General features: G+C 41.1%; 2 protein-coding genes across 6 annotated transcripts in view; both read left to right on the plus strand.

The window, feature by feature from the left end:
- galr1b (galanin receptor 1b) overlaps positions 1 to 25,690 on the plus strand; it is a 244,086-nt gene that overhangs the window by 84,093 nt on the left and 134,303 nt on the right. The window lies entirely within an intron of this gene.
- Positions 7,121 to 25,690, plus strand: part of trpm1a (transient receptor potential cation channel, subfamily M, member 1a) — a 37,499-nt gene continuing 18,929 nt past the window's right edge. For 3 of the 4 annotated variants that reach the window (XM_051378105.1, XM_051378106.1, XM_051378107.1), the window contains exons 1-11: positions 7,121 to 7,371; positions 15,270 to 15,346; positions 15,453 to 15,645; positions 16,715 to 16,928; positions 17,803 to 17,927; positions 18,241 to 18,412; positions 18,974 to 19,148; positions 22,634 to 22,757; positions 24,347 to 24,419; positions 24,558 to 24,658; positions 25,177 to 25,365. In XM_051378105.1, the coding sequence (XP_051234065.1) occupies positions 7,282 to 7,371; positions 15,270 to 15,346; positions 15,453 to 15,645; positions 16,715 to 16,928; positions 17,803 to 17,927; positions 18,241 to 18,412; positions 18,974 to 19,148; positions 22,634 to 22,757; positions 24,347 to 24,419; positions 24,558 to 24,658; positions 25,177 to 25,365 (1,533 nt within the window). In that variant the 5' untranslated portion in view covers positions 7,121 to 7,281. Of the gene's footprint in view, positions 7,372 to 15,269; positions 15,347 to 15,452; positions 15,646 to 16,714; positions 16,929 to 17,802; positions 17,928 to 18,240; positions 18,413 to 18,973; positions 21,674 to 22,633; positions 22,758 to 24,346; positions 24,420 to 24,557; positions 24,659 to 25,176; positions 25,366 to 25,690 lie in introns of all 4 variants that reach the window. The other variant, XR_007880693.1, reaches the window with a different exon arrangement.

Here is a 25,690-nt window from a genome sequence, read left to right on the forward strand (position 1 = left end):
AGTGGTCGGAAGACTAGAAAGGCGCTATACAAGTACAGGTCCATTTACCATTTCCATTATTACATGTTTTTCTTTTATAATTTTAATCAATAAAATCAACTTCGATCATTATTATATATTTCATATTATAACATAAAATCAACTTCAATCATCATACAGCTTTTGGTTATCATATTCTTTGTGCATTTTATGTTCATTCAGATGGAGAGTTCTCAATACTCCGGTGTTATCTTTCTTCGCTGTTATGGAAAGTCCCTGATTTTCTGATGTAGAGACCGATGATGGAAAGTCCCTCATCTTCCAAAGTAGTTAGCGGATCGGGGATCTCAACTTACTTGACAAGGCATATATTAGATATACAAAGCTTCTTGAAAGAGACCCAACAGTACCACCATGAGCAAGCACTTGGCGACAAGGGCAAGGAAAAACTGCCTGTTAAAAGGCAGAAACCTAGGACAGATCCTCCGGCTCTAGGTGGGTGGTCGTCTGTCTCGACCAGTTGGGGTGAGAGAGAAAGAGAGAGAGAGAGAGAGAGAGCGAGAGAGAGAGGCAGAGAGAGAGAGAGCGAGAGACAGACAGACAGACAGACAGGTGCACAGCAACAACAGTATTGGCAATGGCAGTCAAGCAGGACCATGGCAGGAGGCTCCACCAGGATCCATGAGAACCTGCGAGACGAGAAAGCACAAGAACTCCGGGGAAGAAGTGGAGTTAGTAACATGCATTAATGGGACATGAATGAGTGCATAAAGAGAGGGGAAGGGAGGAGCTCAGTGCACCATGGGAAATCCCCCGATAGTCTAGGCCTATAGCAGCATAACTAAGGGATGGTTCAGGACTCACCTGATCCAGCCCTAACTATAAGCTTTATCAAAGAGGAATGTCTTAAGCCTACTCTTGAATGTGGAGAGGGTGTCTGCCTCCAGAACCACAACTGGAAGCTGGTTCCACAGGAGAGGAGCTTGGGAACTGAAGGCTCTGGCTCCTGTTCTACTTTTAGAGACTATAGGAACCACAAGTAGCCCAGCATTCAGAGAACGTAGTACTCATTAGCTCATTATTATACATTGAACTCCTTATCCTTTCTATTGTACTTCACGTTAGTAGTGCAGTGCCCGTAGGAAGTATGTATTGCTATAGAAAAGTGTGAGGTTAAGTAGCTTTTTCATGGATGGCCAAATGAGGTCGTGTTTGAAGGTGGGACGTCAGGGACATTTAGGACATATTATTTAGTCCTGTAATATAGGCCAGCATACATCAGAGAGAGAGAGAGAGAGAGAGAGAAAGAGAGAGAGAAAGAGAGAGAGAGAGAGAGCGGTTCGGGGATCCAGCGCCAATTCTCCGCACCCTCCTCTGTGTGAAAAACTGTACGTGGAGAAGCGTCTGTCCTCCTGTCTGTCCTCCCGCCTGTCCTACCGACTCTCCGTCACATTTCCGCCCGAAAAACAGCATCTGTCAACGGCGAAAAACTCACTGAGTGTTAAAACATTCTACGTCTTGCGAGTGAGGGAGTCAGTTTACTGCTGGTGATTATTATGTAATAATTATGTAATTTAGAGTGAAAAACGTAACTTCGTCACTTTCCAGGAGGTTTGGTGGGTCAAGATCTCAATCACTACACATTATAACAGCATCCATATGATTATGTGTCTGCGGGTTTAGATTGACAGGGGGAGACAACTGGGAAACACCTTCAACATGGGCTCTGCAGTGATTGGCTCTGGTGCGCAAGTGGCTATGGTGGCTATGGTAATGCTAGCGGAATTCTAAATAATTTATTAACGGTATCTTTGTAGTCCAAACAAAGCCGACGTTGCACACCCTTAAACCACACAGCAGCCATGTTGAAACTCTCAGGTCAGTCTGATCCTGATCTGCAGAGATGTTTTAGCCACACACAGACACACACAGACACACACACACACACACACACACACACACAGACAGAGATTTCTTGCTTTATAAATAGATAATCTTAAACTTAAGCATTATGCCCAGGAAGTCCAGACATTTTAAAGGCTAGGGATGTTGCAGAGGAGCTAACCAGTCTTACCCACCAACCTTGATCGTGGAACAGTCAAAAGCTCTCTGAGAGGCCTGGAGATGGAATAGGGGCAGAGATGTTCTAAGATGTACCGGCATGCCTGCGCAATTTATGGCTTTAGTGCAAGGATGCAAGTACTGGTGTAATGCTGTCTCTTTTCCTGTTTCCAGTGAAAAGTCTCAATGCAGCATTCTGCACAAGCTGCAGGCGAGAGAAAGAGGACTGGCCAAGACCCAAGTACAGCAAGTTGCCAAGTCTTGAGGAGATTAGAGTGTGGCTACTGTCTGTGTGGTTATGTATGGACGGCTGTTGTCCTTTTTATCCATATGTCTCTCCCTGTGTTGCTGTCATTGTAGCTTTGTTGTTGTGTTTGCTACCGCGGCAAAATTGATTTCCCCTCTGGGACAAATAAAGGTCTTGAAATTGAAATTGAAATATGGTTAGTATGTATATTAGCGTAATAATAGTTAGTCTGTTGTGCTGCTGTCTTACATTCAACCACCAGATGGAGCCAAAGTAAAGTTTTATAGTCCACACAGACCTGATACAGAAAGTTAATCTCAGTGCTTTGTTTGGCTGTGGTCAGACTCAGCAGTGATGTCACAGTGTCCTGGATGGTGAATGGTAAATGGACTGTACTGTATACAGCACCTTTCTATTCTTCTGACCACTCAGAGCACTTTACTCTACAGGTCACATTTACACACTGATGACTCAACATCAGGCGCAGTTTGGGGTTCTGTATGTTGCTCAAAGACACTTCAGTATGCAGAGGGAGGAGCCGGGGATCAAACGACTAACCTTCTGATTAGTGGACGAACCGCTCTACCTCCTGAGCCTGATTTGATTAAAGTTTAATTTTTCTTTTTTCATTGTAACAAAATGCACCAACTAACCTAAACCTAACCCACTTTTATTTTATGCTTTTTTGGGAGCGATTGATGCGCCTTGTAATTCATCTATAATGAGAGGCGAGCAGGTACGTTGGGGGGCACAGTATGTCTTTAGGTCTTAGAAACGTTAAAATATTCCATATCTTTTGTACATTATAAATTGCATTCAACTGTTATGCACACTGACACACAACTGCAGGGTCAGTGGTTTTACTCCTGATTGTGTTTGTGCTTTTAGATTTTCTTTAGCTGTCTGCATTCACACTTCATTTATCAATCTTTTCTGTGATTGCTGCTTACTGTAATTAACACTTTACTCACAATATTTTCTGTTTGCTAAACAGTGTCTTTTCACCACCATGTGGTCTGTTATTAAAATGTCAAACGTTTAAAAAATCTAAATAAATCACCAGTATGTCCTACAGAGCTGATCTTTGTCAGCACATCCATTGAACTGTGACAAGCCAACTTTTTCACTGCAACCTATGGTCTATCTAGTCCATCACTCTACTCTGCTCACTGCTAATGAGTAGCCACAACACACACACACACACACACACACACACACACACACAGACAAACAAGGGAGATGGAGACAGAGACGCGAAAGAGAAAGGCAACTTGTTCCAGCAAAAATAAAAATCTGCAGTAATTTGGTGATTTATGGCTCAACATTTTGTGCAGGGCACTGCTATGATTAGTGAAAATGGCAGAAAACTACAATGATTGATCAATTCGCTGAAAAGTTGTAGTGATTGGAGAAAATTGCAAGTTTGTGCAGAATTTACAGGTATTGTTTAAATTTGTGTTGCGATGGAGGAACAGCATAATGGACATAAAACACTGACTAACAAACATAACTGTTAGCGCTCCTGTTGTGCATTTATTTTGGTGTGCTCACGTGAGTCTCTCCCAAATTGATAATCTTGGTGCTGCAGGCTCACTGCGAACAACACTCAACTCTATTGCCCCTCTAAAAGGAAAATATAAAAACATATAGGAGGCTAGTACTGTGGTACAACCACCAAACCCGCCAATTAAAGCGCTCTTCCAAACTAGTCTTAAACCTATAGAAAGGCCCTCCATAATGCCAGAGGATTATTCAGCATTAATAGAAGAAAATAAGAATAACCCTAGGTTCCTCTTCAGCACTGTAGCCAGGCTGACAGAGAGTCACAGCTCTATTGAGCCACGTATCCCCATAACCCTAAGTAGCAACAACTTTATAAAATATTACTATTAGAGACATAATTAATCACAGGAATCTGCCTTACTTCATCATTTATGATGTGAAAACTTAATTTCCACTCAGTCTGTGCGTCCTGCTCACAGTTATAAAATCTAAGCGCATCATGAAGCATCTTTCCTCCCTGTGTTACTATCACAGTTACAATTTTGAGGTTTGTGCTCAGATTCGGTTTGTCTTGATATTGAAAACGTGAGAAAACATCTAACAGGTTGTTCAGAGCTCATATGTGAAAACTTTTTTATTGTTTTTCTTTTGGACGAGTCGAAGCAGAGCAGCCCCAGCAGCTGAACTTGTCACCATCTTCAACATGTTAGGTAGGTGTTCTTCTAACTTTAATACCAAATTAATTAAACCAAATTAAACAGTGTACAAACTCTACAGCTATGTTCTATATGTAGAGGAGATCACAGAGTATGCTGGACAAGTCAACTCCTTTTAAATCTTTTTTTTTGTATTTAATTAAATTCTTACAGCCAGGTTTTCATACAAAGTTATTTTTGCTGGAGTATAACAGGTTGATAACTTTTGAACAGAAACACTGTTGAGTATCAACAGCAATGTTCATTCTAACTAATTCCCCTTCAGTCTTTTTCCACCTGGATGCAGCGGAAAGAATCCATTGAACTTTCACCTCATGTGAATGCTTCAGTTCAGGACTGCCCTCTTGTGTGACATTTCATCCGTTTCGCTATTGATATGGAGAAAATAACTGAGGCTTAACTTAGTTAAATAAATGAATACCCGTTTTTTGACATTAGTCTTAACACCTGTCAATAGCATCATATCCCCTTTGTGCTTGCGTCAGCATTGTGGTTGTCTTGCCTGAAGCTGTCATACATTGACTCTATCAAAATCAGAATCACTTCTATTGGACAGGTATGTGCACACATAAATGGGATTTAAAACCAGCTGGCCAACTGGTCAGCACAGATTTTCAGGCAAGATGGTGACACTCCGGCGGCTGTGGCTCAGAGGCAGAGCGGGTTCAATCCCCGGCTCCCCCTCCTGCATGTTGAAGTGTCTCTGAGTTCAAGACTGAACCCCAAATTGCTCCTGATGGTATGCATTGGTGTATGAATGTGCATGAATGTGTTAGTTTCTGTTTGATGAAGTTTGCCAGCCCTGTGTGAAAGGATGAATGTGGCATGTAGTGTAAAAATGCTTTGAGTGGTCGGAAGACTAGAGAGGCGCTATACAAGTACAGGTCCATTTACCACTCCATCTGGTCCTTGTGCCTATCTAGTACAAATAAATTTTTTACCATTCACTGTTTAGCTCTTGGTGCTTTTTAACTCTAGATTTGAACTGAATAAAGAATTTTAGTCATCGGACTTTGGGATCTTAAGATATCAGAGAAACAAGCTGAGCTAACGGCTGAAGGAATCCTAAGTGGGAGAAGTTGACTGCAATGATGGTGAAGACAACAACTCACATGATCCCATGCTGCTTCACTATGTCATCAAACTTCCTCTTTTGTTATTGTCTTTATGTGGAGGTGTAATGACATCTTTTAAAATGTTAAGTAATGTAACATTATGTATGTAAATGTAAAACTTGTAAAACTAAAATGCTTCCACCGCTACCACTGCTCTTTGGCCCTTCTTCTCAAAGAATCCCAGCGATAAGTGTTCATGATTTACATCTGTAGAGACTGCCCAAAGCTGGTAGTAATTGAATTCTGCGTTCAAAAAATATGGCAGGGTTATACTAATGGCCAGAAGTTGGAGCTATTGTTTGTAGAACTGGATGAATTCCCATAAAGTTCATGGGGCCACACCTTCACAGGTTTGGTAACCAATTACAGACAAACGAAACCTATATGTCTCGTTCGGCTTCATCTAAATATGCTATGTACTGATTTTGCTGAACATTAAATGAAATATGTGTCAAAACAAACAAATATTTTTTACGGATGAATGGGTGTGGCCTATATCAGTTAAATTGGCCTTATCGGAGGAATCCATTGTACAAAAATGTTTCTTCTACCGCTTTTAGTTTAGTTTAGTTTTTAGAGTTATTTGCAAAAATGTAACACGCTTAATAACTGACCACATGGTGGTAAAATAGACAGTCCAGACCTCTGCCCTGTATCTACACCAATGACATATGCCCTGTATCTACACTACTGTTCTCTGTCCTGTATTTATCCTGACTTGTGTATCTTAGTATTATTGTCTAACAGACACAATAACATTTCTATTAACTGTCTCTGAAAGGCACTTCTTATTCTCTATAAATTTAGTTATATGTTGACCTCTGACTGGTCTGTGTGCACATAATTTCCAGTGTGGAGGATGTATTGTCATCTAGTAGTCTATTTGATGATTGCATTTCACTTGTTTGGTTTGTCCGTCCTGGGCTACTGTAGAGATATGGCGGTTCAACATGGCGGACTCCGTAGGAGAGGACCTGTGCCCTCATATACCTATAAATATTTTATTACAGTAATATTACACACTGGAGCTTTGATATATTAGATGTAATTATGCTAAACCTTGTACCTCCCATACATACAAAGTTACATTTTATTTATACCGACCGCTGCAACATACAAAAGCCTCACGATGCTTGGGTCTTAATGTTACCAAAGGGGGACATGTTTGTATTGTGTTAACAAAGAACTGTACATTATAGGATCCTCCTGTTATTGTGTCATGAATTTATATTCCTTAAAGGAGCTGAATAGAGCCGACTGGTTCATCAGTGCACTGTGACATTTTGCTGTGTTCTCGGGACACTGGAATAATGAAACACTGAATTATTTAGCACAAACTAATAAATAATCTCTCTTTGTGTGTCTGACTCTGTTAAGGCTGACTCGTCCTAAAGTAGATTTACCTTCAATCACCATTTATTAAATCTCCATCCATTAAAGAGCAGCATCCTCTAATCCTGATTACAGAGGGAGGACAGGGTCTCCGTCCACCGCTCACATGCCATCCACAGAGGCCTGAATGCATTACTAAAGGCTGGACCGCAGGAGGACCACACAAGGACCAAACAAGGACCGCAGGACAAGAGGAGATAAAGAGAGAAGAAACAAGAGAGGAGGCAGGAGGAGACAGGAGGATGACCGTGGAGGACAGCTGAACTGGATGAAGATGGACAGCAGAGGGAGGAGAGGAACTAACGGCTCATTCAAACGTTCGTCCATCAAACGCAGCACGTCTTCTGGCTCACAGAAGGTCAGACTGAACATTTAAACTTTATTTTGATTAAATTAGAATGATCAAAATGTTAGATTTCCTCAGTGGAAACAGTTTCTCCTCAAACAATACAATATTTTTATTATTATTAACAGGAAATGAAAGCAGAAACAGATGTTAGGGAATAAAAACATCATAAATGTAGAAATCAATAAATAGTTTGATTCACAAATAATTTTTACAAACACATTTCCCAGAACTGAAGTCCTGTCTGAACCTGTCTGATCAAGCAATGGACACAATGGCTGCTTTCTTTGCTAATGTGTGACTCAGATCTTTTAATGTCAGTGTGAACAATTCAAATCACACCGAATCTGATCTTTTCAGTTCTGATTTGGGACACTTCCATATCTGGACCAAACTAAAGCTATAATTGAGCCCTGAAAATCGGTCAAGAGACTGGCCCGAACCTGAAATCAAAACATTGTGGTCAAAGTGTGAAAGTTTGTGTTCAGCAGGTGTTTGATAAATTGATCATACATTGTCCCTTTTGTTGCACTGCATAATGAACATTGTCGTGGTTAACGGCAGTAAAAAAAGTGTGTTTCATTACCTCCACTGTGCTCTCTGCTCTGAAATTGTACTGCAGTCCACTCAGTGTGAATAATTATGTAATCTATATGACTGTCAGTGGTGGTAAGATGTAAATGGGTCAATATTCCTATAAAGTGCCTTTGAGACTTCACAATTTCCAAAAGAATAAGCTGAGATTTTCACTTAATTTCATATTCATTGTATTAAGTAGACCTTAGGCTGTTAGATATTAATGTTGGTCATGCTCCTGCACTTTTTGGGGGGGCTTTTATTGCATTTAATCAATAAAGTGGAGATGATGCGCAGCAAAGGGCCACACAGCCACTGCAGCACAGACTCAGTCCTGGTACATGGCAGGCCAGCTCTGCCTGGTGAGCTACCAGGACACCCAAACTCCTTCACACTCCTGCAAGGAATAACCTTTATTCAGACAGGAAGTTCTTTGAGATTGAAGACCTGGCCGAGTCCGCACACAGTTACAATTTAAAAAGAAATACAAACACAATAAACAGGAAAACAAACATCACACACACAAAGAAAAGACTAAATCCTGCTCATATAAGGCAGTTTAATTTCTCAATTACATGGAGTTTTAACATGACTTTAAATTCTTCGAATGGGACCAGATCATTAATATGTAGTAAATTTAGCTAATTATTCCAAGTCCAGGGAGCACATTTAAATACATAAATACAAATAAACACATAAATAAATACATTTTCATTGCACACTGATTATAAAATGTATTTAGTCTATTTGTTTGCCTATAAAGTCTGTGAACTGAAAAAATAAAACATACAAGACTGCTGCAAAACCCCCACATACAATAGGTTAAAGCAATATGGCAGTATCAATAACAACAGAAAATAGCTGATAAACGGAACAATGAACACAACAGTGAACACAATAACTGCAGGAAGTTTGATTATTTCCTGTGAATATTGATCAGATCAACATTAGACCTCTGCAGTACGCAGTATAAAAGAATATCATCGAGAAGTTTAAAGATCTTTTTACTGGCAATAACTTTGCATCATGTGCACAATTGTCTGAAAAGTTCAGCCAACCAAATACCCATTTTTTCAGATACCTGCAGGCGAGACACTTTCTCCATTCTCAGATACCTAGTTTCCCTGAGGCAACCACTGCGACCACCGCCGATGTGTTGCTGGGTCTGCATCCATTGGGCAAGGGCTTAATATCGGTCATCTATGACAAATTGATGTGCATAAAACAGGCTCCTCTGGACAAAATTAAAACTGCTTGGGAGCAGGATTTAAACATCTCACTGTTGAACGATGTACGGGATTCCATTTTCAGGCTGGTAAATTCAACATCTCTCTGTGCACGTCACTGCCTGTTACAGTTTAAGGTGGTGCACAGGGCTCATATATCTAAAGTCCAATTATCTTGTATGTACTCAGATGTTGATCCTTTGTGTGACAAATATAAGAGGTGAGGCTTCACTTATTCACATGTTCTGGACTTGTCCCAGCCTGGAAAGATACTGGAGAGATGTTTTCCAAACCTTGTCCCTCATTCTTAAACTTGAGCTAGAGCCCAACCCACTGATTGCCCTTTTTGGCACCACTGGTGTGGATGACACGCGCCTAACTCCAACCAAAAGTCGCATACTGTCCTTCGCTTCTCTTTTGGCTAGGCGAGCAATACTACTAAGATGGAGGGATGCTGCTCTGCCCACACACGTGGCTTAGGGACATCATGTCCTGTCTAGACCTTGAAAAGATCCGCTACTCAGTTTGTAATTCAGGTGGGAAGTTTCAGAGGGTGTGGGGACCCTTTCTGAAATACTTTGAGAGTCTTCAGTCAAACTGAAGGATTTTCCTTTACTCTGTTTCGCTTCTTTGCTTGTCTCTCTCTTGTCAGTTACATAGTCTGTATCAGTCAATTCTAATTCCTTCCTTCTTCTACTCATCTATCTTTATTTCTTTATCTATTATTATTATATGTTTTGTATTTACTTATCTTGCAATTTAATACTTGACTTACAGCAGTTTCCTACAATACTCCAGGAACAGTATTCCGTAGGAAATATGGTTTGTAGATGTGGCTAGTGGGAGTGGAAGGTGTTTGTGTTTTATCACTTTGAAAAAAAATGTATGAACATTTCTGTATTTGTGATTAAAATTCAATAAAAATATCTGAGAGAAAATATTAATGAGGCCTCTGTAAACTGGAGAGACTCTGAGCTGCTTTTATATTACATGCTGAGGACTGTTTGTTCAGTGAGTTCAGGGTTAACTGACTTCATGTGATTCTGCTTCACAAACACTATCAGCTGTTTCGGTTCTCACACAAATATGACCACTGCAACATTTCAACCCCGAACAATTCACTCGAATACTGAGAGAGTTTTAATAAAAGAACATCTGAGACATTAAACTCATAGCACATCTTTCATCTACACATAAAATCTATGTACATCGTCTTTAAAATATAATATAAGGATCATATATTTAATGAACAGTATCTATTTATCATTGAGGGGTTGAACAGTTCTTGCTGCTTGCACAAGTAATCAATATTTAAGTGTCACTGGTTCTCTGCCCACTGGTGCTGAAGTTAAAATTGGGTCCAGTTGGTTTCTGTTTCCTTCTCTGTGATTGGTCGACAGCTGCAGGTCCACTTTCTGTGCGCCGTGATGTAAGAGCTCATTAATGTAGTTTCTGAACATCATTAATCTCATTTAAACCCTGATAATCCAAATCCCGCTTTCTCTGTTCATTGTTCTCAGCTGCTGTAAATCTCATTCACAACTTTATTAACACTCACATGAAGCGCAAGATTAGTTCAGATCGACTTTATTGATCACACAGAAGCTCCAGATCCAAACAGAACAACAAATATAAAACTCACAGTTTTATATGCGACACAATATTTATAAACACACGTCATTATTTTAAAATGTATTTCTATATATATATATATAAAATAAATAGAATTTCTTTTTGATTTCAATGCTGTAAAATGATAAAATTATAATCACCTGTTTTATATGACGTTTTATAAAAACGTCTTAAAACATAATTTATTCAGGCATAATTTTATACTTCATATAATGACATTAATATAAAATAAATTGAACAACAAATAAAGGAAAAGATTACCTTACATTTGAAAGTCTAAATAACTAATTTTATTTAACACTTTAAATACTTTTTTAAATTTTAACCAATTTCTGATTTTTAAATTTTAGTGTTCATTTGTTGTCAGAATCAAATCTGTCAAGTATAAAAGGAGGGTTATCAGTGGGTGAATATTTTGCTGAGATGTTAATCAAGTTAATTATGTACATTTAATCCGCAGACAAGTTGTTAAAAATGAATAACATGTCATTCTCTAACATGAAAACAACTAAATACAAATAAAGAGTTTGTTCCTCACAATATAAAAAGTGAATCAGTAGTTTACAGCTGGAAGAAATGAGCGACGTAGCTTTAGCAATGTGAACTATCTTTAGAATAACTCTGGTTGAGATCATGTTTTCTGTTGGAATATAAGCATCAATAGTTGCATATGCAATAATATTCTCCATCTGATTTCTAAGTGTTAGATCAGTTGCTGCTGGTCGGGGTCCTGCTCAGGGACTTTGGACTCTCAGGTCAGTCTGAGTCCTGATTGTGGATCTGATGGTACTGATATTACTGAAGTAATAAATAAAATAAATAAATAAACAAGGTCAAACTGGAGGGAAGAAAGTGGACTCAGCTGTTGGAGGTTTGTGGGGGATTTCTTAAAGCAGATTTGTTAAGTCTGGGTCCTGGTCTGCATGAAAATACTTGACGGGTCACAAGACTCCCAGAAGGATTACCTCGGACCGGAGTCATGAGACCGGCTCCAACAAAGAGCCCTGCTGCCTCACATGATCCTCATATGAACCCACTCAGCTGCACACAGTCAGACCGGGTCCTATCTGCTGCACCAAGGCTCCGGACCAGGTCCTCAGAGAGGGTCCTGGTCCACAGTCTGGACCTGTTTGCGCACAGAGACCTGTGGAGGTTCAGGTAGACGAGGTATTGCTGGCGTCCTCACAGTTTATGATTCTTCTTCTGCTGCGTTTGTGGAGACGATCAGAGGTTTGTTGGTTTGTTGGATCAAAGTTTGTTCATTGGAGAGAAAACAATGTTTTTCTGTTTGAATTCTTAAATTCTTCTTTTGAAATCCAGAAGTTTATCACTAGCATAAGGCTATTTGAGTCTATATGTCAGTTAGCTAACTTTAGCTTCCCCAGCTAATGTGATCCATGCTGTAACTTATGTATTCTGACCAACCGGTGCCTGGTGGAATTAGCGAGGTGGATAGCTTTCTACCACACTGTAAGACTCTTTAATGTAGATTTACAGTAATTAAATAGAGCATAAAAACATAAACCTTTTCCATGGTCCTAACGAGTGACAGCAACATAAAACAAAGAACGTACGCTGAAGTTATGAGGACGTGTTCAGGGCGAGACTGTTACAGAATATATGAAGTTTATTGGAGATTGGACATTGCACACTGAAGTTAGGAGTTCTGTTTTATGGCGAATCGGCTGAATTGTACAAGTCGTCACTGGCACGCGGTTTGACGTACAGTCACAAATAGCTCAACTTTTCATCTACAGTTTGTATGACCACAGAATTCAAAATGGCTGATTTTGATGCCAGGCCACGGACACGCTGTTTGACGGAATGTCGTAAATAGCACAACTTTTAATCATGAATGACTTTAGATTGCACTGATTAAATTTGAAGTTGATCCAATAAATTCCCTAGGAGGATTTCGTTCAAGTACAGGGTGACAAATCACAGAAAAAGCCATTTGACATAAATAGCACAACCTTTAATCAGCACCATTTTTTGACTGTACTCGTAAATTTTGAAGCATATCCGATAAATTCCCTAGGAGGAGTTCATTCAAGTACAACGCGAAAAGTTTGCCGAAAGTGAAAATGAAAATCAAAATGGCCGACTTCCTGTGGGGTTTCCGGTATGGGTCCAAACATGATTTTTGGTATATGAGCTACAGGCACCACTCTACACGTATCCTGTGAATTTCATATTCATATTTTTCCTCATGGACCCATGGGCAAACATTGTACCAAGTTTCATTTAAATCACATGTGCCACTGTAGAGATATAAACTTCTTCATTTTAAAGAGCGCCACCTAGTGGCGATGGTCTGAAATTGTGCAGGGTGCCTAAGGAAGACATGAGGAACTATGGACCCAAGTTTGGTGTCAATCGGACAAACCAATGTTGAGAAATGGTCCTCTACCTTTTTTGACTAAAAATCCACAGGAAGTCTTAATTTTATAGCGGGCTAATTTTTTGAAATTTCAAAAATGTTCACATTTTTTTTTGCCAGGGCGGTCCCCAGGTGCTAGGTTAAAAAATTTGTGCGAATCGGACAAAGCGTGTAGGAGGACCACGGAAAAGTACTTTAAGGACATTTTGCACTCTAACGAAAACAAATTATAGGCGGAAGTGGGCGGGACCTATATGGAGAGATTCAGCTCCATTCACCAAACACGTGGATATAAGTTTTTTGAATGTGCAACAAAATATGCAAAAGCTTTTAAGTAACCAATAAGTGAAAATACTTTTCTCAATGGTAGCACCACCTAGTGGCCGACCCGAAAAAGACGCATAGAATATCAAATTTTTCACCAGGCCTGACAACTTTGCTAAATAAAATTGAGTTTTCGTATATGTTCAGGGGGGCAAAAATGCAGTCGAAGGGGGCTAAAAATAATATAAAGAAAAAACGAAGCAAAAACAATAGGGACCTCCAGCAGTCGCTGGCTCAGTCCCTAATAAGAAACATAGCAAATACAATAGGGACCTCCAGCGGTTGCTGGCTCGGTCCCTAATTACAAAGGGACAGTATTCCTTGTGCAGTTTCTATTCTAATATTTATTAAAAGAGAAATATGTCACAGTACAACACCAGCAAAACCAGACCTGAATAAACCCGAGCAGTCCTCTTTGTCGTTCCATCTTTTATTTAAAGGACCCTTCTGTATACACACTAATTAAACTAAAGTAATACAGTCATTTCCTGACAAAACTGTGACTAGTCCTGTGTTGTAAATTTACAAGAATATAGTGATAGTAATAAGGAACTTTATTTCTAGTAATACACTGTAATGTAAAATTATACAGTACTTTGCTGTCAAAACTGCTGCCAGTTAATTTCTGTAAATTTACAGTGAAAAGTCTTGTGACCGTGCAGCCGAGAGCGCTGCGAGGCAGCGGCGTCCTTCGCGGCGTAGGAACATCACAGATACAGGAAGACATCCTAAATGTGATCATGTGTCATTTTTTTCACAGCATTCAGTCTCGTGTTTGTCATGTGACTCTTCTGGTCGATGACTATGATGGTTAGGGCACTGCACTTAGCTTAACACCACTAGCTACTGCACAACTGTCTCTGTCTGACAGCAGTTAGGCTCCGCCCACAGAGAAGGTCAATAGATTTTGGCTTCCATAAGAATGAACCGAGCGTGTCCATTTCTTCCTTAATACAGCCACGGTTTGAACTGTTAGCTTAGCATTAACATAGGATGTTGCAGAGGTACTCTGTAATGTCCAGTCCGTTCTGGTCCAGCAGACCTCCTGAAGAAATTCACTGCAATGTTCAATTGTTTAATATTTCTATTATTGATCAGTGTTCACTGATTGATTTCCTGTTAAATCCTGATAAAATGTAATGGAGTTTGGTTGTATCCTTTCTGCTGACGGACTTTGGACTCCAGGTCAGTGTTGATAAACTGTGCTTGTGGATTTGATGGTCAGAAATGCTAGTAAGGATGACAATGATGATCGTTCACGTGAAAAGGACAATGCAGCTGCAGCTGGTCTGGCATTGACAGTTAATCCTCCATCATGCAGAGTGCTCAGACACAGTGAGTCATTAGTGCTGTATGGACGGACACACATTCAAAGGACTCTGTGAGGTTCTGGCCGCAGCACCGACAGCGGGATTAAACAGATAAGCGGATTTAAAGCAGAAAGAAATGGAAAGCTCAACTCTTCCAGTAATTAGCCAGATCCATTCTTCAGCTGCAGCTGGCCGGGAATAGACAGAAATCAGTGTTTATTATTATTATTGTTAAAATTTGTAGTATTATTTATATTATTACTTTTATTATTATTTTTGTCGTTATTGTTATTATCATTAAATGAAGTTTGTAATTAAATAGTTCTGATGAAAGAGAAAAAAATGTATTCATTTAATTCATAAAAATCACTGCCGTTGACTTCCTTTCATTGTGCTGCAGTGTTTGTTAACCAGTTACTGGTGATCAATATTCATTTGTGTTTACTTCCTGTTTGTGTTCAGACGCAGAGAGCGTGGATCGAGAGAACTTTCCAAAAGAGAGAATGTGTCCAGATTATTGTCAGCAAAGACACCAGCAGGTACGACACAGTAATAGTATTTTAGTTGTGATTGACAGGTCATTCTCAGTCAAACTAGACATTTGCCATTGTTTTCTGCAGTGACATAAAGAAGTTTGTTGTTCAGGTGCAGTTGTGGTCAGCTGGTGACACAGCACAACTATGTCCTACCAGGGGCCAAAGAGGAGGGGGGGCCTCTGGTTCAGCTGGAGGTCCAACCTGCAGAAAGATGGAGCCCCCTCAAACACACCCAGACCTCCCCCACCGACGCCTACGGGGTCATTGAGTTCCAGGGAGGAGGACACGTCAACAAGGCCATGGTGCTCCACACACTGCATGTCACACTGCGTATCACACACTGCGTCACTGCGTATCACACACTGCGTATCACACACTGGGTCACTGCATATCACACACTGCGTATCACACTCACTGCTTATCACACACTGCATCACTGCGTATCACACACTGCGTTACTGCGTATCACACATTGCGTATAACACAGCGTATCACACACTGTGTATCACACACTGTGTCACTGCGTATCACACACTGCGTATCACACACTGCGTCACTGCGTATCACACACACTGCGTATCACACACTGCGTCACTGCGTATCACACACTGCGTATCACACACTGTGTCACTGCGTATCACACACTGCGTATCACACACTGCGTCACTGCGTATCACACACACTGCGTATCACACACTGCGTCACTGCGTATCACACACTGCGTATCACACACTGGGTCACTGCATATCACACACTGCGTATCACACTCACTGCTTATCACACACTGCATCACTGCGTATCACACACTGCGTTACTGCGTATCACACACTGCGTATAACACAGCGTATCACACACTGTGTATCACACACTGTGTCACTGCGTATCACACCCTGCGTATCACACACTGCGTATCACACACACTGTATCTCAAACTGCGTATCACACACTGTCACTGCGTATCACACCCTGCGTATCACACACTGCGTATCACACACACTGTATCTCAAACTGCGTATCACACACTGTCACTGCGTATCACACACTGTCACTGCGTATCACACCCTGCGTATCACACACTGCGTATCACACACACTGTATCTCAAACTGCGTATCACACACTGTCACTGCGTATCACACACTGCGTATAACACACTGTCACTGCGTATCACACACTGCGTATCACACACTGTATCTCAAACTGCGTATCACACACACACTGTGTATCACACACACTGCGTATCACACCGTGCAGATTACACATTGTATATTACTGAATATTATATATTTATATGAGTGTTTGTGAGGGAGGTCAACATCAAGAACCTCTTCCTTATCCTCTTCCTCCTCCTCCTCCTCCTTCTCCTCCTGCAGTACATCCGTGTCTCTTATGACTCCAGACCAGACCTGCTGCTCCAGTTGATGGTAAAGGACTGGCAGTTGGAGCTTCCCACTCTGTTGATTTCCGTCCACGGCGGACTGCAGAACTTCGACCTGCCCCCCAAACTGAAGCAGGTTTTTGGGAAAGGACTGATCAAAGCAGCTGTGACCACTGGAGCCTGGATCTTCACCGGGGGGGTCAGCACCGGTAAACCACACACTGGGTCCTGGGAAAACAGTGCAGATGTAACATTGATCTGTGAACTGTGTAGAGTGGATAGAGACTGAAGCTCTGGCACTGTACACTGTGATCACATCTTCAATAATGATATAAACTTTAAAAACAACTTAAGTTTCCTGCACAGAAATGAATAAAATGGGACAAAGAGTGTGTTTGTGTGGGACAGGTTAGCAGAACGAAGAGGTCATTTTGATATTTTATTTGAATTAGAGCTGCACAGTTAATCAAAATATTATGGAAATCACAATATGAAGCTGTTTGTTTGTTTGGTTCAGACCAACAAAACCTTCACATCAAGAAATTTGTGAAATCTTTCCCACTAATCGTGAATCATATAAAATCCAACTGTTTGTGTCTGAATGGATCTGGCTAATTACTGGCGAGTGTGGCTTTCCATTTCTTTCTGCTTTAAATCCTCTTATCGTCCTAATCCCACTGGGCCACTGAATCAGTGCCTCTCCATCACAAGGACATTACATACATAAAAATGCATCAAGTATCGGTATAATACATTATATTATTAAACAATAATATAGAGTACAGCTGGTATTCAAACAGACTGTAGAGAGATGCCACCGCAGTGATGGACACAGTGATTGCAATCACAACTTCCTGAAGGAACTGATGTAATTAATAATGAAATTATTAGGCTATCGCTAACTGACGCTATGAAGCTAAATGCTAATGATACAGTTTCCACATATTCTTTATGAGTTAGTTGATCCTGACCCTGTACCTGGACCCTGACCCTGTACCTGGACCCTGACTAGTACCTGATCATGATCCTGACCCTGACCCTGACCCTGTACCTGGACCCTGACTGTCTTCTGTGGTGTTTCAGGAGTGATCCGCCATGTTGGAGATGCTCTCAAAGATCATTCATCAAAGTCCAGAGGAAAAGTCTGCGCCATTGGTATCGCACCGTGGGGCATCATAGAGAACAAAGAGGACCTGATTGGGAGAGATGTAAGACAAACCAGAATGAGATGGACTCAACCAGACTGAACCGGACTCAACCAGACTGAACCTGACTGACTCACATATACATATTATTATTATATTATAATAAATATTATTAATATTATCATTATATACTGTTATTATTATTAGTATTATTAGTATATATTAGTATTTTATTCTATTGTATTTTATTTTATCTATCTATCTATCTATCTATCTATCTATCTATCTATCTATCTATCTATCTATCTATCTATCTATCAGTGTGACTCTTATAAAGTCTCCTCCCCCTCTGACTGGGCCAATCACTGTGTCGCAGGTGACCCGGCCCTATCAGACCATGTCCAACCCACTCAGCAAGCTGGCGGTCCTCAACAGCAGCCACTCACACTTCATCCTAGCCGACAATGGGACCAGCGGGAAGTACGGGGCTGAGGTCCGACTGCGGCGGCAGCTGGAGAAACACATTGCTCTGCAGAAGATCAACACACGTGAGTCACACACCTGTGACATGTGACCTACTGGAATAACCAATCAGCTGTTAACGAGTGGTTAACGTCAGGGCTGATCATAGGGCAGTCGGCGCCAGATAACGTTATTCAGCATGTGACTGTTTTGGCCGTGCATGTGATGGTGCAGCTGTGTCTGTCTGACAGCAGTTAGGCTCCACCCACAAAAGACTGAAAAGGTCAATAAAGGAGGGTTTCTGGTCTCAGGTCTGGGTTCCTGTGGAGGCTGCTGTGATCCATCATGTGACCTGTGGGTTTCCCTTTGTCATCCTATGCCTGGAGATGACTGTAAGGCAGGGACAGCAAAGGGGGACTCAGCCGTCACCCCTCACTTCACTTCATGTCCTTCCAGGGACAGACAAATGTCTGCTGTCTCCTCCAGACGTTTCTGTGGGCGTCCAGTATAAAGAGAGGGCCAGAACGGGTTAGCTTAGCACAGACACTGGGAGCAGGAGAAACTGTTAGCCTTGCTTAATAGCTACAAACTAATGGCAGTTGGTAGAGTCTCTCTTTTCCGTTACTGAGTGTGTTTGTGTGGATCAGGTCTGGGTCAGGGCGTCCCTGTGGTCTGTCTGATCCTGGAGGGGGGTCCCAATGTCATCTCCATCGTGTTGGAGAGTCTGAGGGAGGAGCCTCCGGTCCCTGTCGTCGTCTGCGACGGCAGTGGTCGCGCCTCTGACATCATTTCCTTTGCACACAGATACTGCGAGGAAGACGGGTAACGTTCATACATAGATTACATCACGTTTATTATTAAACACAACTTTATTATCACTGTAGAAACACACAACTTTATTACCACTGTACAAACAACTTTATCATATTTATTTATATATTGAATCTTATCACAAACAACACTCTGCTTCATGTTTCATTTGTAATAATATTACAAGTGTACACAACAAAAAAAGGGGGTTGTAAAAGGATTCATATGTTCATATACGTACACCAGTCATGTCAATTATAATCATATACAATACCCAGCCAACCCTTGACCTGAGGGAATCAGACAAACAGGTTACACAAACCTAACAACAAACATAAAAATAGAAAATACATCAGATAGACATAATATTTACATCAGCCTACACACACACACACACACACACACACACACACACATACACACACACACAAAGACACACACACACACACACACACACACACACACACACACACACACACACACACACACACACACACACACAGCCCCTCCTCCCCCCTCAGGGCAGCTGAGACATCAACAACTCCATTCCTACTCTTCTCCTTTGCTCTCCACTCCACACCGGATACACAACAGGGGACACCTATAACTCCAACCTCTCCCTAACAGCTGACCAGAAAGAAGGAACTGAGGAAGATCAAGGCAAGAAAGGCCACAGGACCCGGATGTCATCAGCTCTGGAGCAAGTTCTGGTCCTGTGGAAAACCCTCCCCCCCAAGGAGCCCACCCATTTCAGATTGGTTGCCTTAACTTCTCACCTGATGAAGACCATGAAGAGGATTATACACAACTATCTGCAACCCCTGGTAAGCTCAAAACTGGACCCCTGCAGTTTGCTTACCAACCGATCGTTGGGGTGGATGACGTCGGTATCTACCTAATGCTCAGATCCCTCTCACACCTGGAGACCACTGGGAACACTGGGACTTTTTCAGTGCTTTCAACACACTACAGCCATCACTGCTCAGGGGGAAGCTAGAAGGAGCTGGAGTTGACTGCCACCTGGCTGCATGGACCATCAGCTACCTCACTGACAGACATGAGGCTGTGTGTGAGGCTCCAGGACTGTGGGTCTGATGTGGTGGTTTGTAGCACAGGATCCCCGCAGGGGTCAGTGCTCGCTCCTTTTCTCTTCACCCAGTACACATCAGACTTCAGACACAACACAAGCTACTGTCGCCTGCAGAAGTTTCTGATACTGCCATTGTTGGACGTGGATCAGAAGGGAATGATCAGGAATACCGGGAGATCATCACTGACTTTGTTGACTGGTGTAAGTTGAACATAACTTACATATACAGGGGTGTTCACCTGAACAATAAACTGGACTGGTCCAACAACACAAATGTCCTGTACAAGAAGGGCCAAAGTCTTCTTCACCTGCTGAAGAGACTGAGGTCCATTGGTGTGTGAAGGACTCTGTGGGGTCCCTGAGCAGCTCCTTCAGTAACAGAGTGCTGCACCCTCAGTGCTACTGCAGGTCCTTCATCCCAGCAGCTGTCAGACTGTTTAACTCCGCAACTTTCTTCTGCTCTAACTACCTGTATAGTCCATACATACATATGTACTCTATATATATATTAAACATATAATAATTTAGACCTGTAAATTCAATTCAATTCAATTCAATTCAATTTTATTTGTATAGCGCCCATAACAGAAGTAATCTCAGGACACTTTTCAAATAGAGCAGGTCTAGACCAAACTCTTTATAACATTATTTACAGAGACCCAACAGTTCCCACCATGAGCAAGACCTTGGCGACGGGGGCAAGGAAAAACTGCCTTATTAAGAGGCAGAAACCTAGGACAGATCCTTCGGCTCTAGGTGGGTGGTCATCTGCCTCGACCAGTTGGGGTGAGAGAGAGAGAGAGAGAGAGAGAGAGAGGGACAGACAACAACAGTAGCAACAACTACAGTAATTGTAGTGATTGATGATGATGAACATGAAGAAGACGACGGTGACGACAACAACGATGGGGGACAATGAGCAGTGGCCACAGCAACAACAGTAACCCCCGTAATAATAATAGTAATAATAATAATAACAATAATATCAGTGATATTAGCAATGGCAGTCAAGCAGAACCATGGCAGGAGGCTCCACCAGGATCCATGAGAACCTGCGACATGAGAAAGCACAAGAACTCCGGGGAAGAAGTGAAGTTGGTAACATGCATTAATGGAACATGAATGAGTACAGAAAGAGAGAGAGAGGAAGAGAGGAGCTCAGTGCATCATGGGAAATCCACCGATAATCTAGGCCTATAGCAGCATAACTAAGGGATGGTTCAGGACTCACCTGAGCCAGAGGGTGTCTGCCTCCAGAACCAAAACTGGAAGCTGGTTCCACAGGAGAGGAGCTTGGTAACTGAAGGCTCTGGCTCCTGTTCTAATTTTAGAGACTATAGGAACCACAAGTAGCCCAGCATTCAGAGAACACAGTGTTCTAGTGGGGTAATAGGGTACTATGAGCTCTTTAAGATATGAAGGGGCCTGACCATGAAGAGCTTTATAGGTGAGGAGGAGGATTTTAAATTCTATTCTAAATTTTACAGGGAGCCAATGCAGAGAAGCTAGTACAGGAGAGATTTGATCTCTTTTCCTAGTTCCTGTCAGTACTCGTGCTGCAGCGTTCTGAATTAATGGCCTTATTGGGGCAACCTAACCCTAACCTTAACCTGATAAGGAATTACAGTAATCCAGCCTAGAAGTAACAAATGCATGGATTAGTTTTTCTGCATCTGTCTGTGACAGGATGTGTGTAATTTGTGTGATATTGTAACCTGTGCAATATTATAATTTAACTTTAAATCACATCTGTATAATCTGTATACGGTTTGTACTTTCAACCCTAAATCTATTTTTTCTTGATATCTTGTATTTTTCTATTTCATTTTGTTATTAATGTGTATTTCTTTTTTCTTATCTGCTGTGTTATATCTGGAGCTGCTGTAACAAGAGAATTCCCCCCTTGTGGGATCAATAAAGTCTATCTTATTTATCTTATCTTACACACTCACACATACAGACACACACACACACACACACACACACACACACACACACACACTCAAATGATCTGTTTTTAGTTATATATGATAACCTCTCAAGTTTACCGCTACCGCTCCACCTTTGAAGAACACCTACCAACACATTCTCAATATATGTTTATATTTAACAGCAACTTAAAATACAGATGCCTGCATTTAATGTTGACTTGCATCCATAAAAGTTTTCCTTTTAACAATATTCCAGAATTCCACAATATTTGGGCATTCCCAGAAAACATGGAGACATGTAGCTTTGCCAAGATTTCACTTTGGACAGATTAAAGTACAATCAGGCTGTTTCATGTGCACTTTATCAGAGATTATTTATCAATATGAAATCAATATGTATGATATATATGATGCTTTGTGAGCGCTCCTGTTGGTTTCTCTCTGATGATGCACTTCATGCCGTGTTGGTCCTGTAGGTTGCTGAGTGACGGCGTCAAAGATCAGCTGCTGGTCACCATCCAGAAAACCTTCAACTACAACCGCAGCCAGGCACAGCAGATCTTCCTCATGGTGATGGAGTGCATGAAGAAGAGAGCTCTGGTAGGTAACAGCGCTGACTCATCATTCTGTGTTCAATCATTATCCATCAATAAAACTGAAACTCATCCTGTCGTCTGTGTGTCATTATTCATGTTCTCATCACACTAATGACATTGATATATTACTGTGACTGTTTCACTCATCATCGGGATGTGAGGACAAATGTAATCTCTGCTGGATCAGAGGAATCATTTCTCTGAGTGAATGAACGGGTCAGAGGTCAGAGGTCAGATTAATGTTCACCACTCTAACTAGTACTGCACAGACACACAAGCAACAACAATAACAACAACTATACTAGTAGAGAGAACTGATGATCATTTCCAGACCCAGGACAACCATGGTCTCTGTACGAAAGCGGACCAGGATCCAAACCAGGACCTTCCAGAGCTGCAGAGAAAACATTTCACTGTATATATTATATTATCTATCTGTTTGTCTGTCTAAGAGTAAATCAGTGTATAAAAACATAAAACACACACTCACAATACCAGTTCAATGTTTATTTTTATTCATTTTTGGTCTTGATGCTCCGATTCGATGAAAACTGGAACGAGTGCCGTCAGTTTTTGCTGAGCTCATAAAGGAAGCCGGCTCATTCCATTAGAGCAAATGGGATCAGTTTATATAGCAGCCAACGGTGCTGCCACCTGCTGGAATTTACACAGAATGACCTGACCTCCGCCCTCATTCTATGGCTCCTGCTTACTGTGACATTAACATAATGACGAAGGTTTTACCTTTGACCCAAAACTGCACCACTTAATGGAGATTGTTCTGTGACCCTTAATCCCACAATCCTCTGCTTCTTCCTGAGAACAGCTGCAGCAGCAGAGCGACGGCACATTTAAACCAAATCAATTCACTTAAATTAATTTCATGTCGGATTCAAATGCTGCATGTTCTGAAGTAACCAGGATGAATGAAGCAACACCGATTGAATGGATCAATATGTTTCAGTCAATATTATCAATCAACTCATATTTGTTCAAATGTGCAGATAATATCCCCTTTATAAACTCTTTTAAGTTTTAATGGTTCTGATGGTTTTAATGGTTCTGATGGTTTTAATGGTTCTGATGGTTCTCATGGTTTTAATGGTTCTGATGGCTCTGTGGTTCTGATGGGTGGGGGGGTATAGCTGCCTATACACTGCCGCCCACTGGCACACTGCCACCCTCCGGCACATTGCCAACCTCCAGCACACTACCATTATGTTATTATAATGTACCTAAATTATATAACAGTTAATATATTAAAAACTATCTAGAAACGTGAACACAATAGTTAAATAATATTATTTTATAGATATTTACATAATATATCATTTTATTTATTGGTTTTTAAAAAGATTGTCAAGACACAAAACGTTATAATATATTGTTTTTAAAAGAAAATCTGAGTTTTGTGGTTCAGCTTTTTGACAAATATTAATTTATATTAATACTGATATGTTGACAGAAGCCCTGCTACAAACTCAATCTGTCTGATCAGCTTCTGTGCTACTGATTAGTTTTATTGATCGGGAGCTTCCTGTCTTCAGTATGTGTTCATGATACTGTTGTTTGTTGTTTGTTTGTTGTGTGTAGATCACAGTGTTCAGGATGGGCTCAGAGGGACAGCAGGACATTGAGATGTCCATCCTGACTGCTCTTCTTAAAGGTAGTGCAGTATATCATATAATAATATAATATATGAAATATAATCATTTATCAGTCCGATATCTGCCTCCACATCAGAGGGAATTATGTTTGTGATGACGACTGTTTGCTTGTTTGTTTGTTTGTTTGTTTACTCGAGGTACAAATGCGTCGGCGTCCGATCAGCTGAGTTTAGCTCTGGCGTGGAACAGAGTGGACATCGCTCGCAGTCAGATCTTTGTGTACGGACTCCACTGGCCCGTGAGTTCACAGTATTCACATTATTGATCGATCAGGAAACAGAAATCTGTAGTGAAATAAGCAGAAGTGTAAAGCAGGTTTCTGTTGTGGAGCAGTTTTAATAATGGCTAATTAGCTAAGCTAAACAAGCTAAGCTGTGAAAAAAAACAGCAGCTGCGGTGCCAAACAGAAGACATTTTATGATTATTTACAGTTACCGATTTTTCATGTTATTTTTCATGTAAATTCACAGGATATTGTTTACAAAATACAGAAAACCCCGGAAAACTTACTGAATATAATCAAAAGTGCTGAAAATCTAAACTGTACATCTTAAGAAAAAACCCTTGAAGACCTTTTACATACTGTTGGTTGCTAGTGGCTACGTTACCATCAGGTGTATACTGCCCTCCAAAGGCAAACTGCAGGAACTACAATCAGACAGCTAGCTAGACAGGACAGGGTATTACTTTTTTATCCAATCAGAGGAGAGCTTATTTTCTCTGTCCACCGAATGTGTGTCTGGTGTCTTTCTGCAGCCGGTGAGCAGTTTACCCACCGACCGACCGAAGAGTCCGGTTGCACAGCGGGCAGCAGCAGCAGCAGGAGGAGGAGGAGGAGGAGGAGGAGGCAAAGGGAAGGCCAGGGGCAAGAAAGGAAAAGGAGGCAAAACCAAACCTGAACCACCTGAGGAGACGGACCCGAGGAAACTGGAGCTGCTCAGCTGGGTCAGAGACATAAAACATTATGGTCTACAATAATAACTCAAATCTATTCACTTATATACATATTTCTACTAAACCACAGGTTTTATCTCTCTAACAGAACCGTTAGCTAACCTCAAACTGTAAAACACAATGACTCAACAGTTTTAGATAAACCTGAACCGCTAACCTGAGAATCTATGTAGCTGAAAGCTAACCGTTAGCTAACTTCAGCAGTTATCTACAGTGAATATTGACACAAACACTGTAAATTACACGCTGCATTTCACAGTGAAAATCTGATTTCAGCCCATAATAGGATGATGATGAGGATGACGATGATGAGGAT

Source organism: Dicentrarchus labrax, unplaced genomic scaffold, assembly GCF_905237075.1.
Source record: "Dicentrarchus labrax unplaced genomic scaffold, dlabrax2021, whole genome shotgun sequence".
Classification (NCBI taxonomy): Eukaryota; Metazoa; Chordata; class Actinopteri; family Moronidae; genus Dicentrarchus; species Dicentrarchus labrax.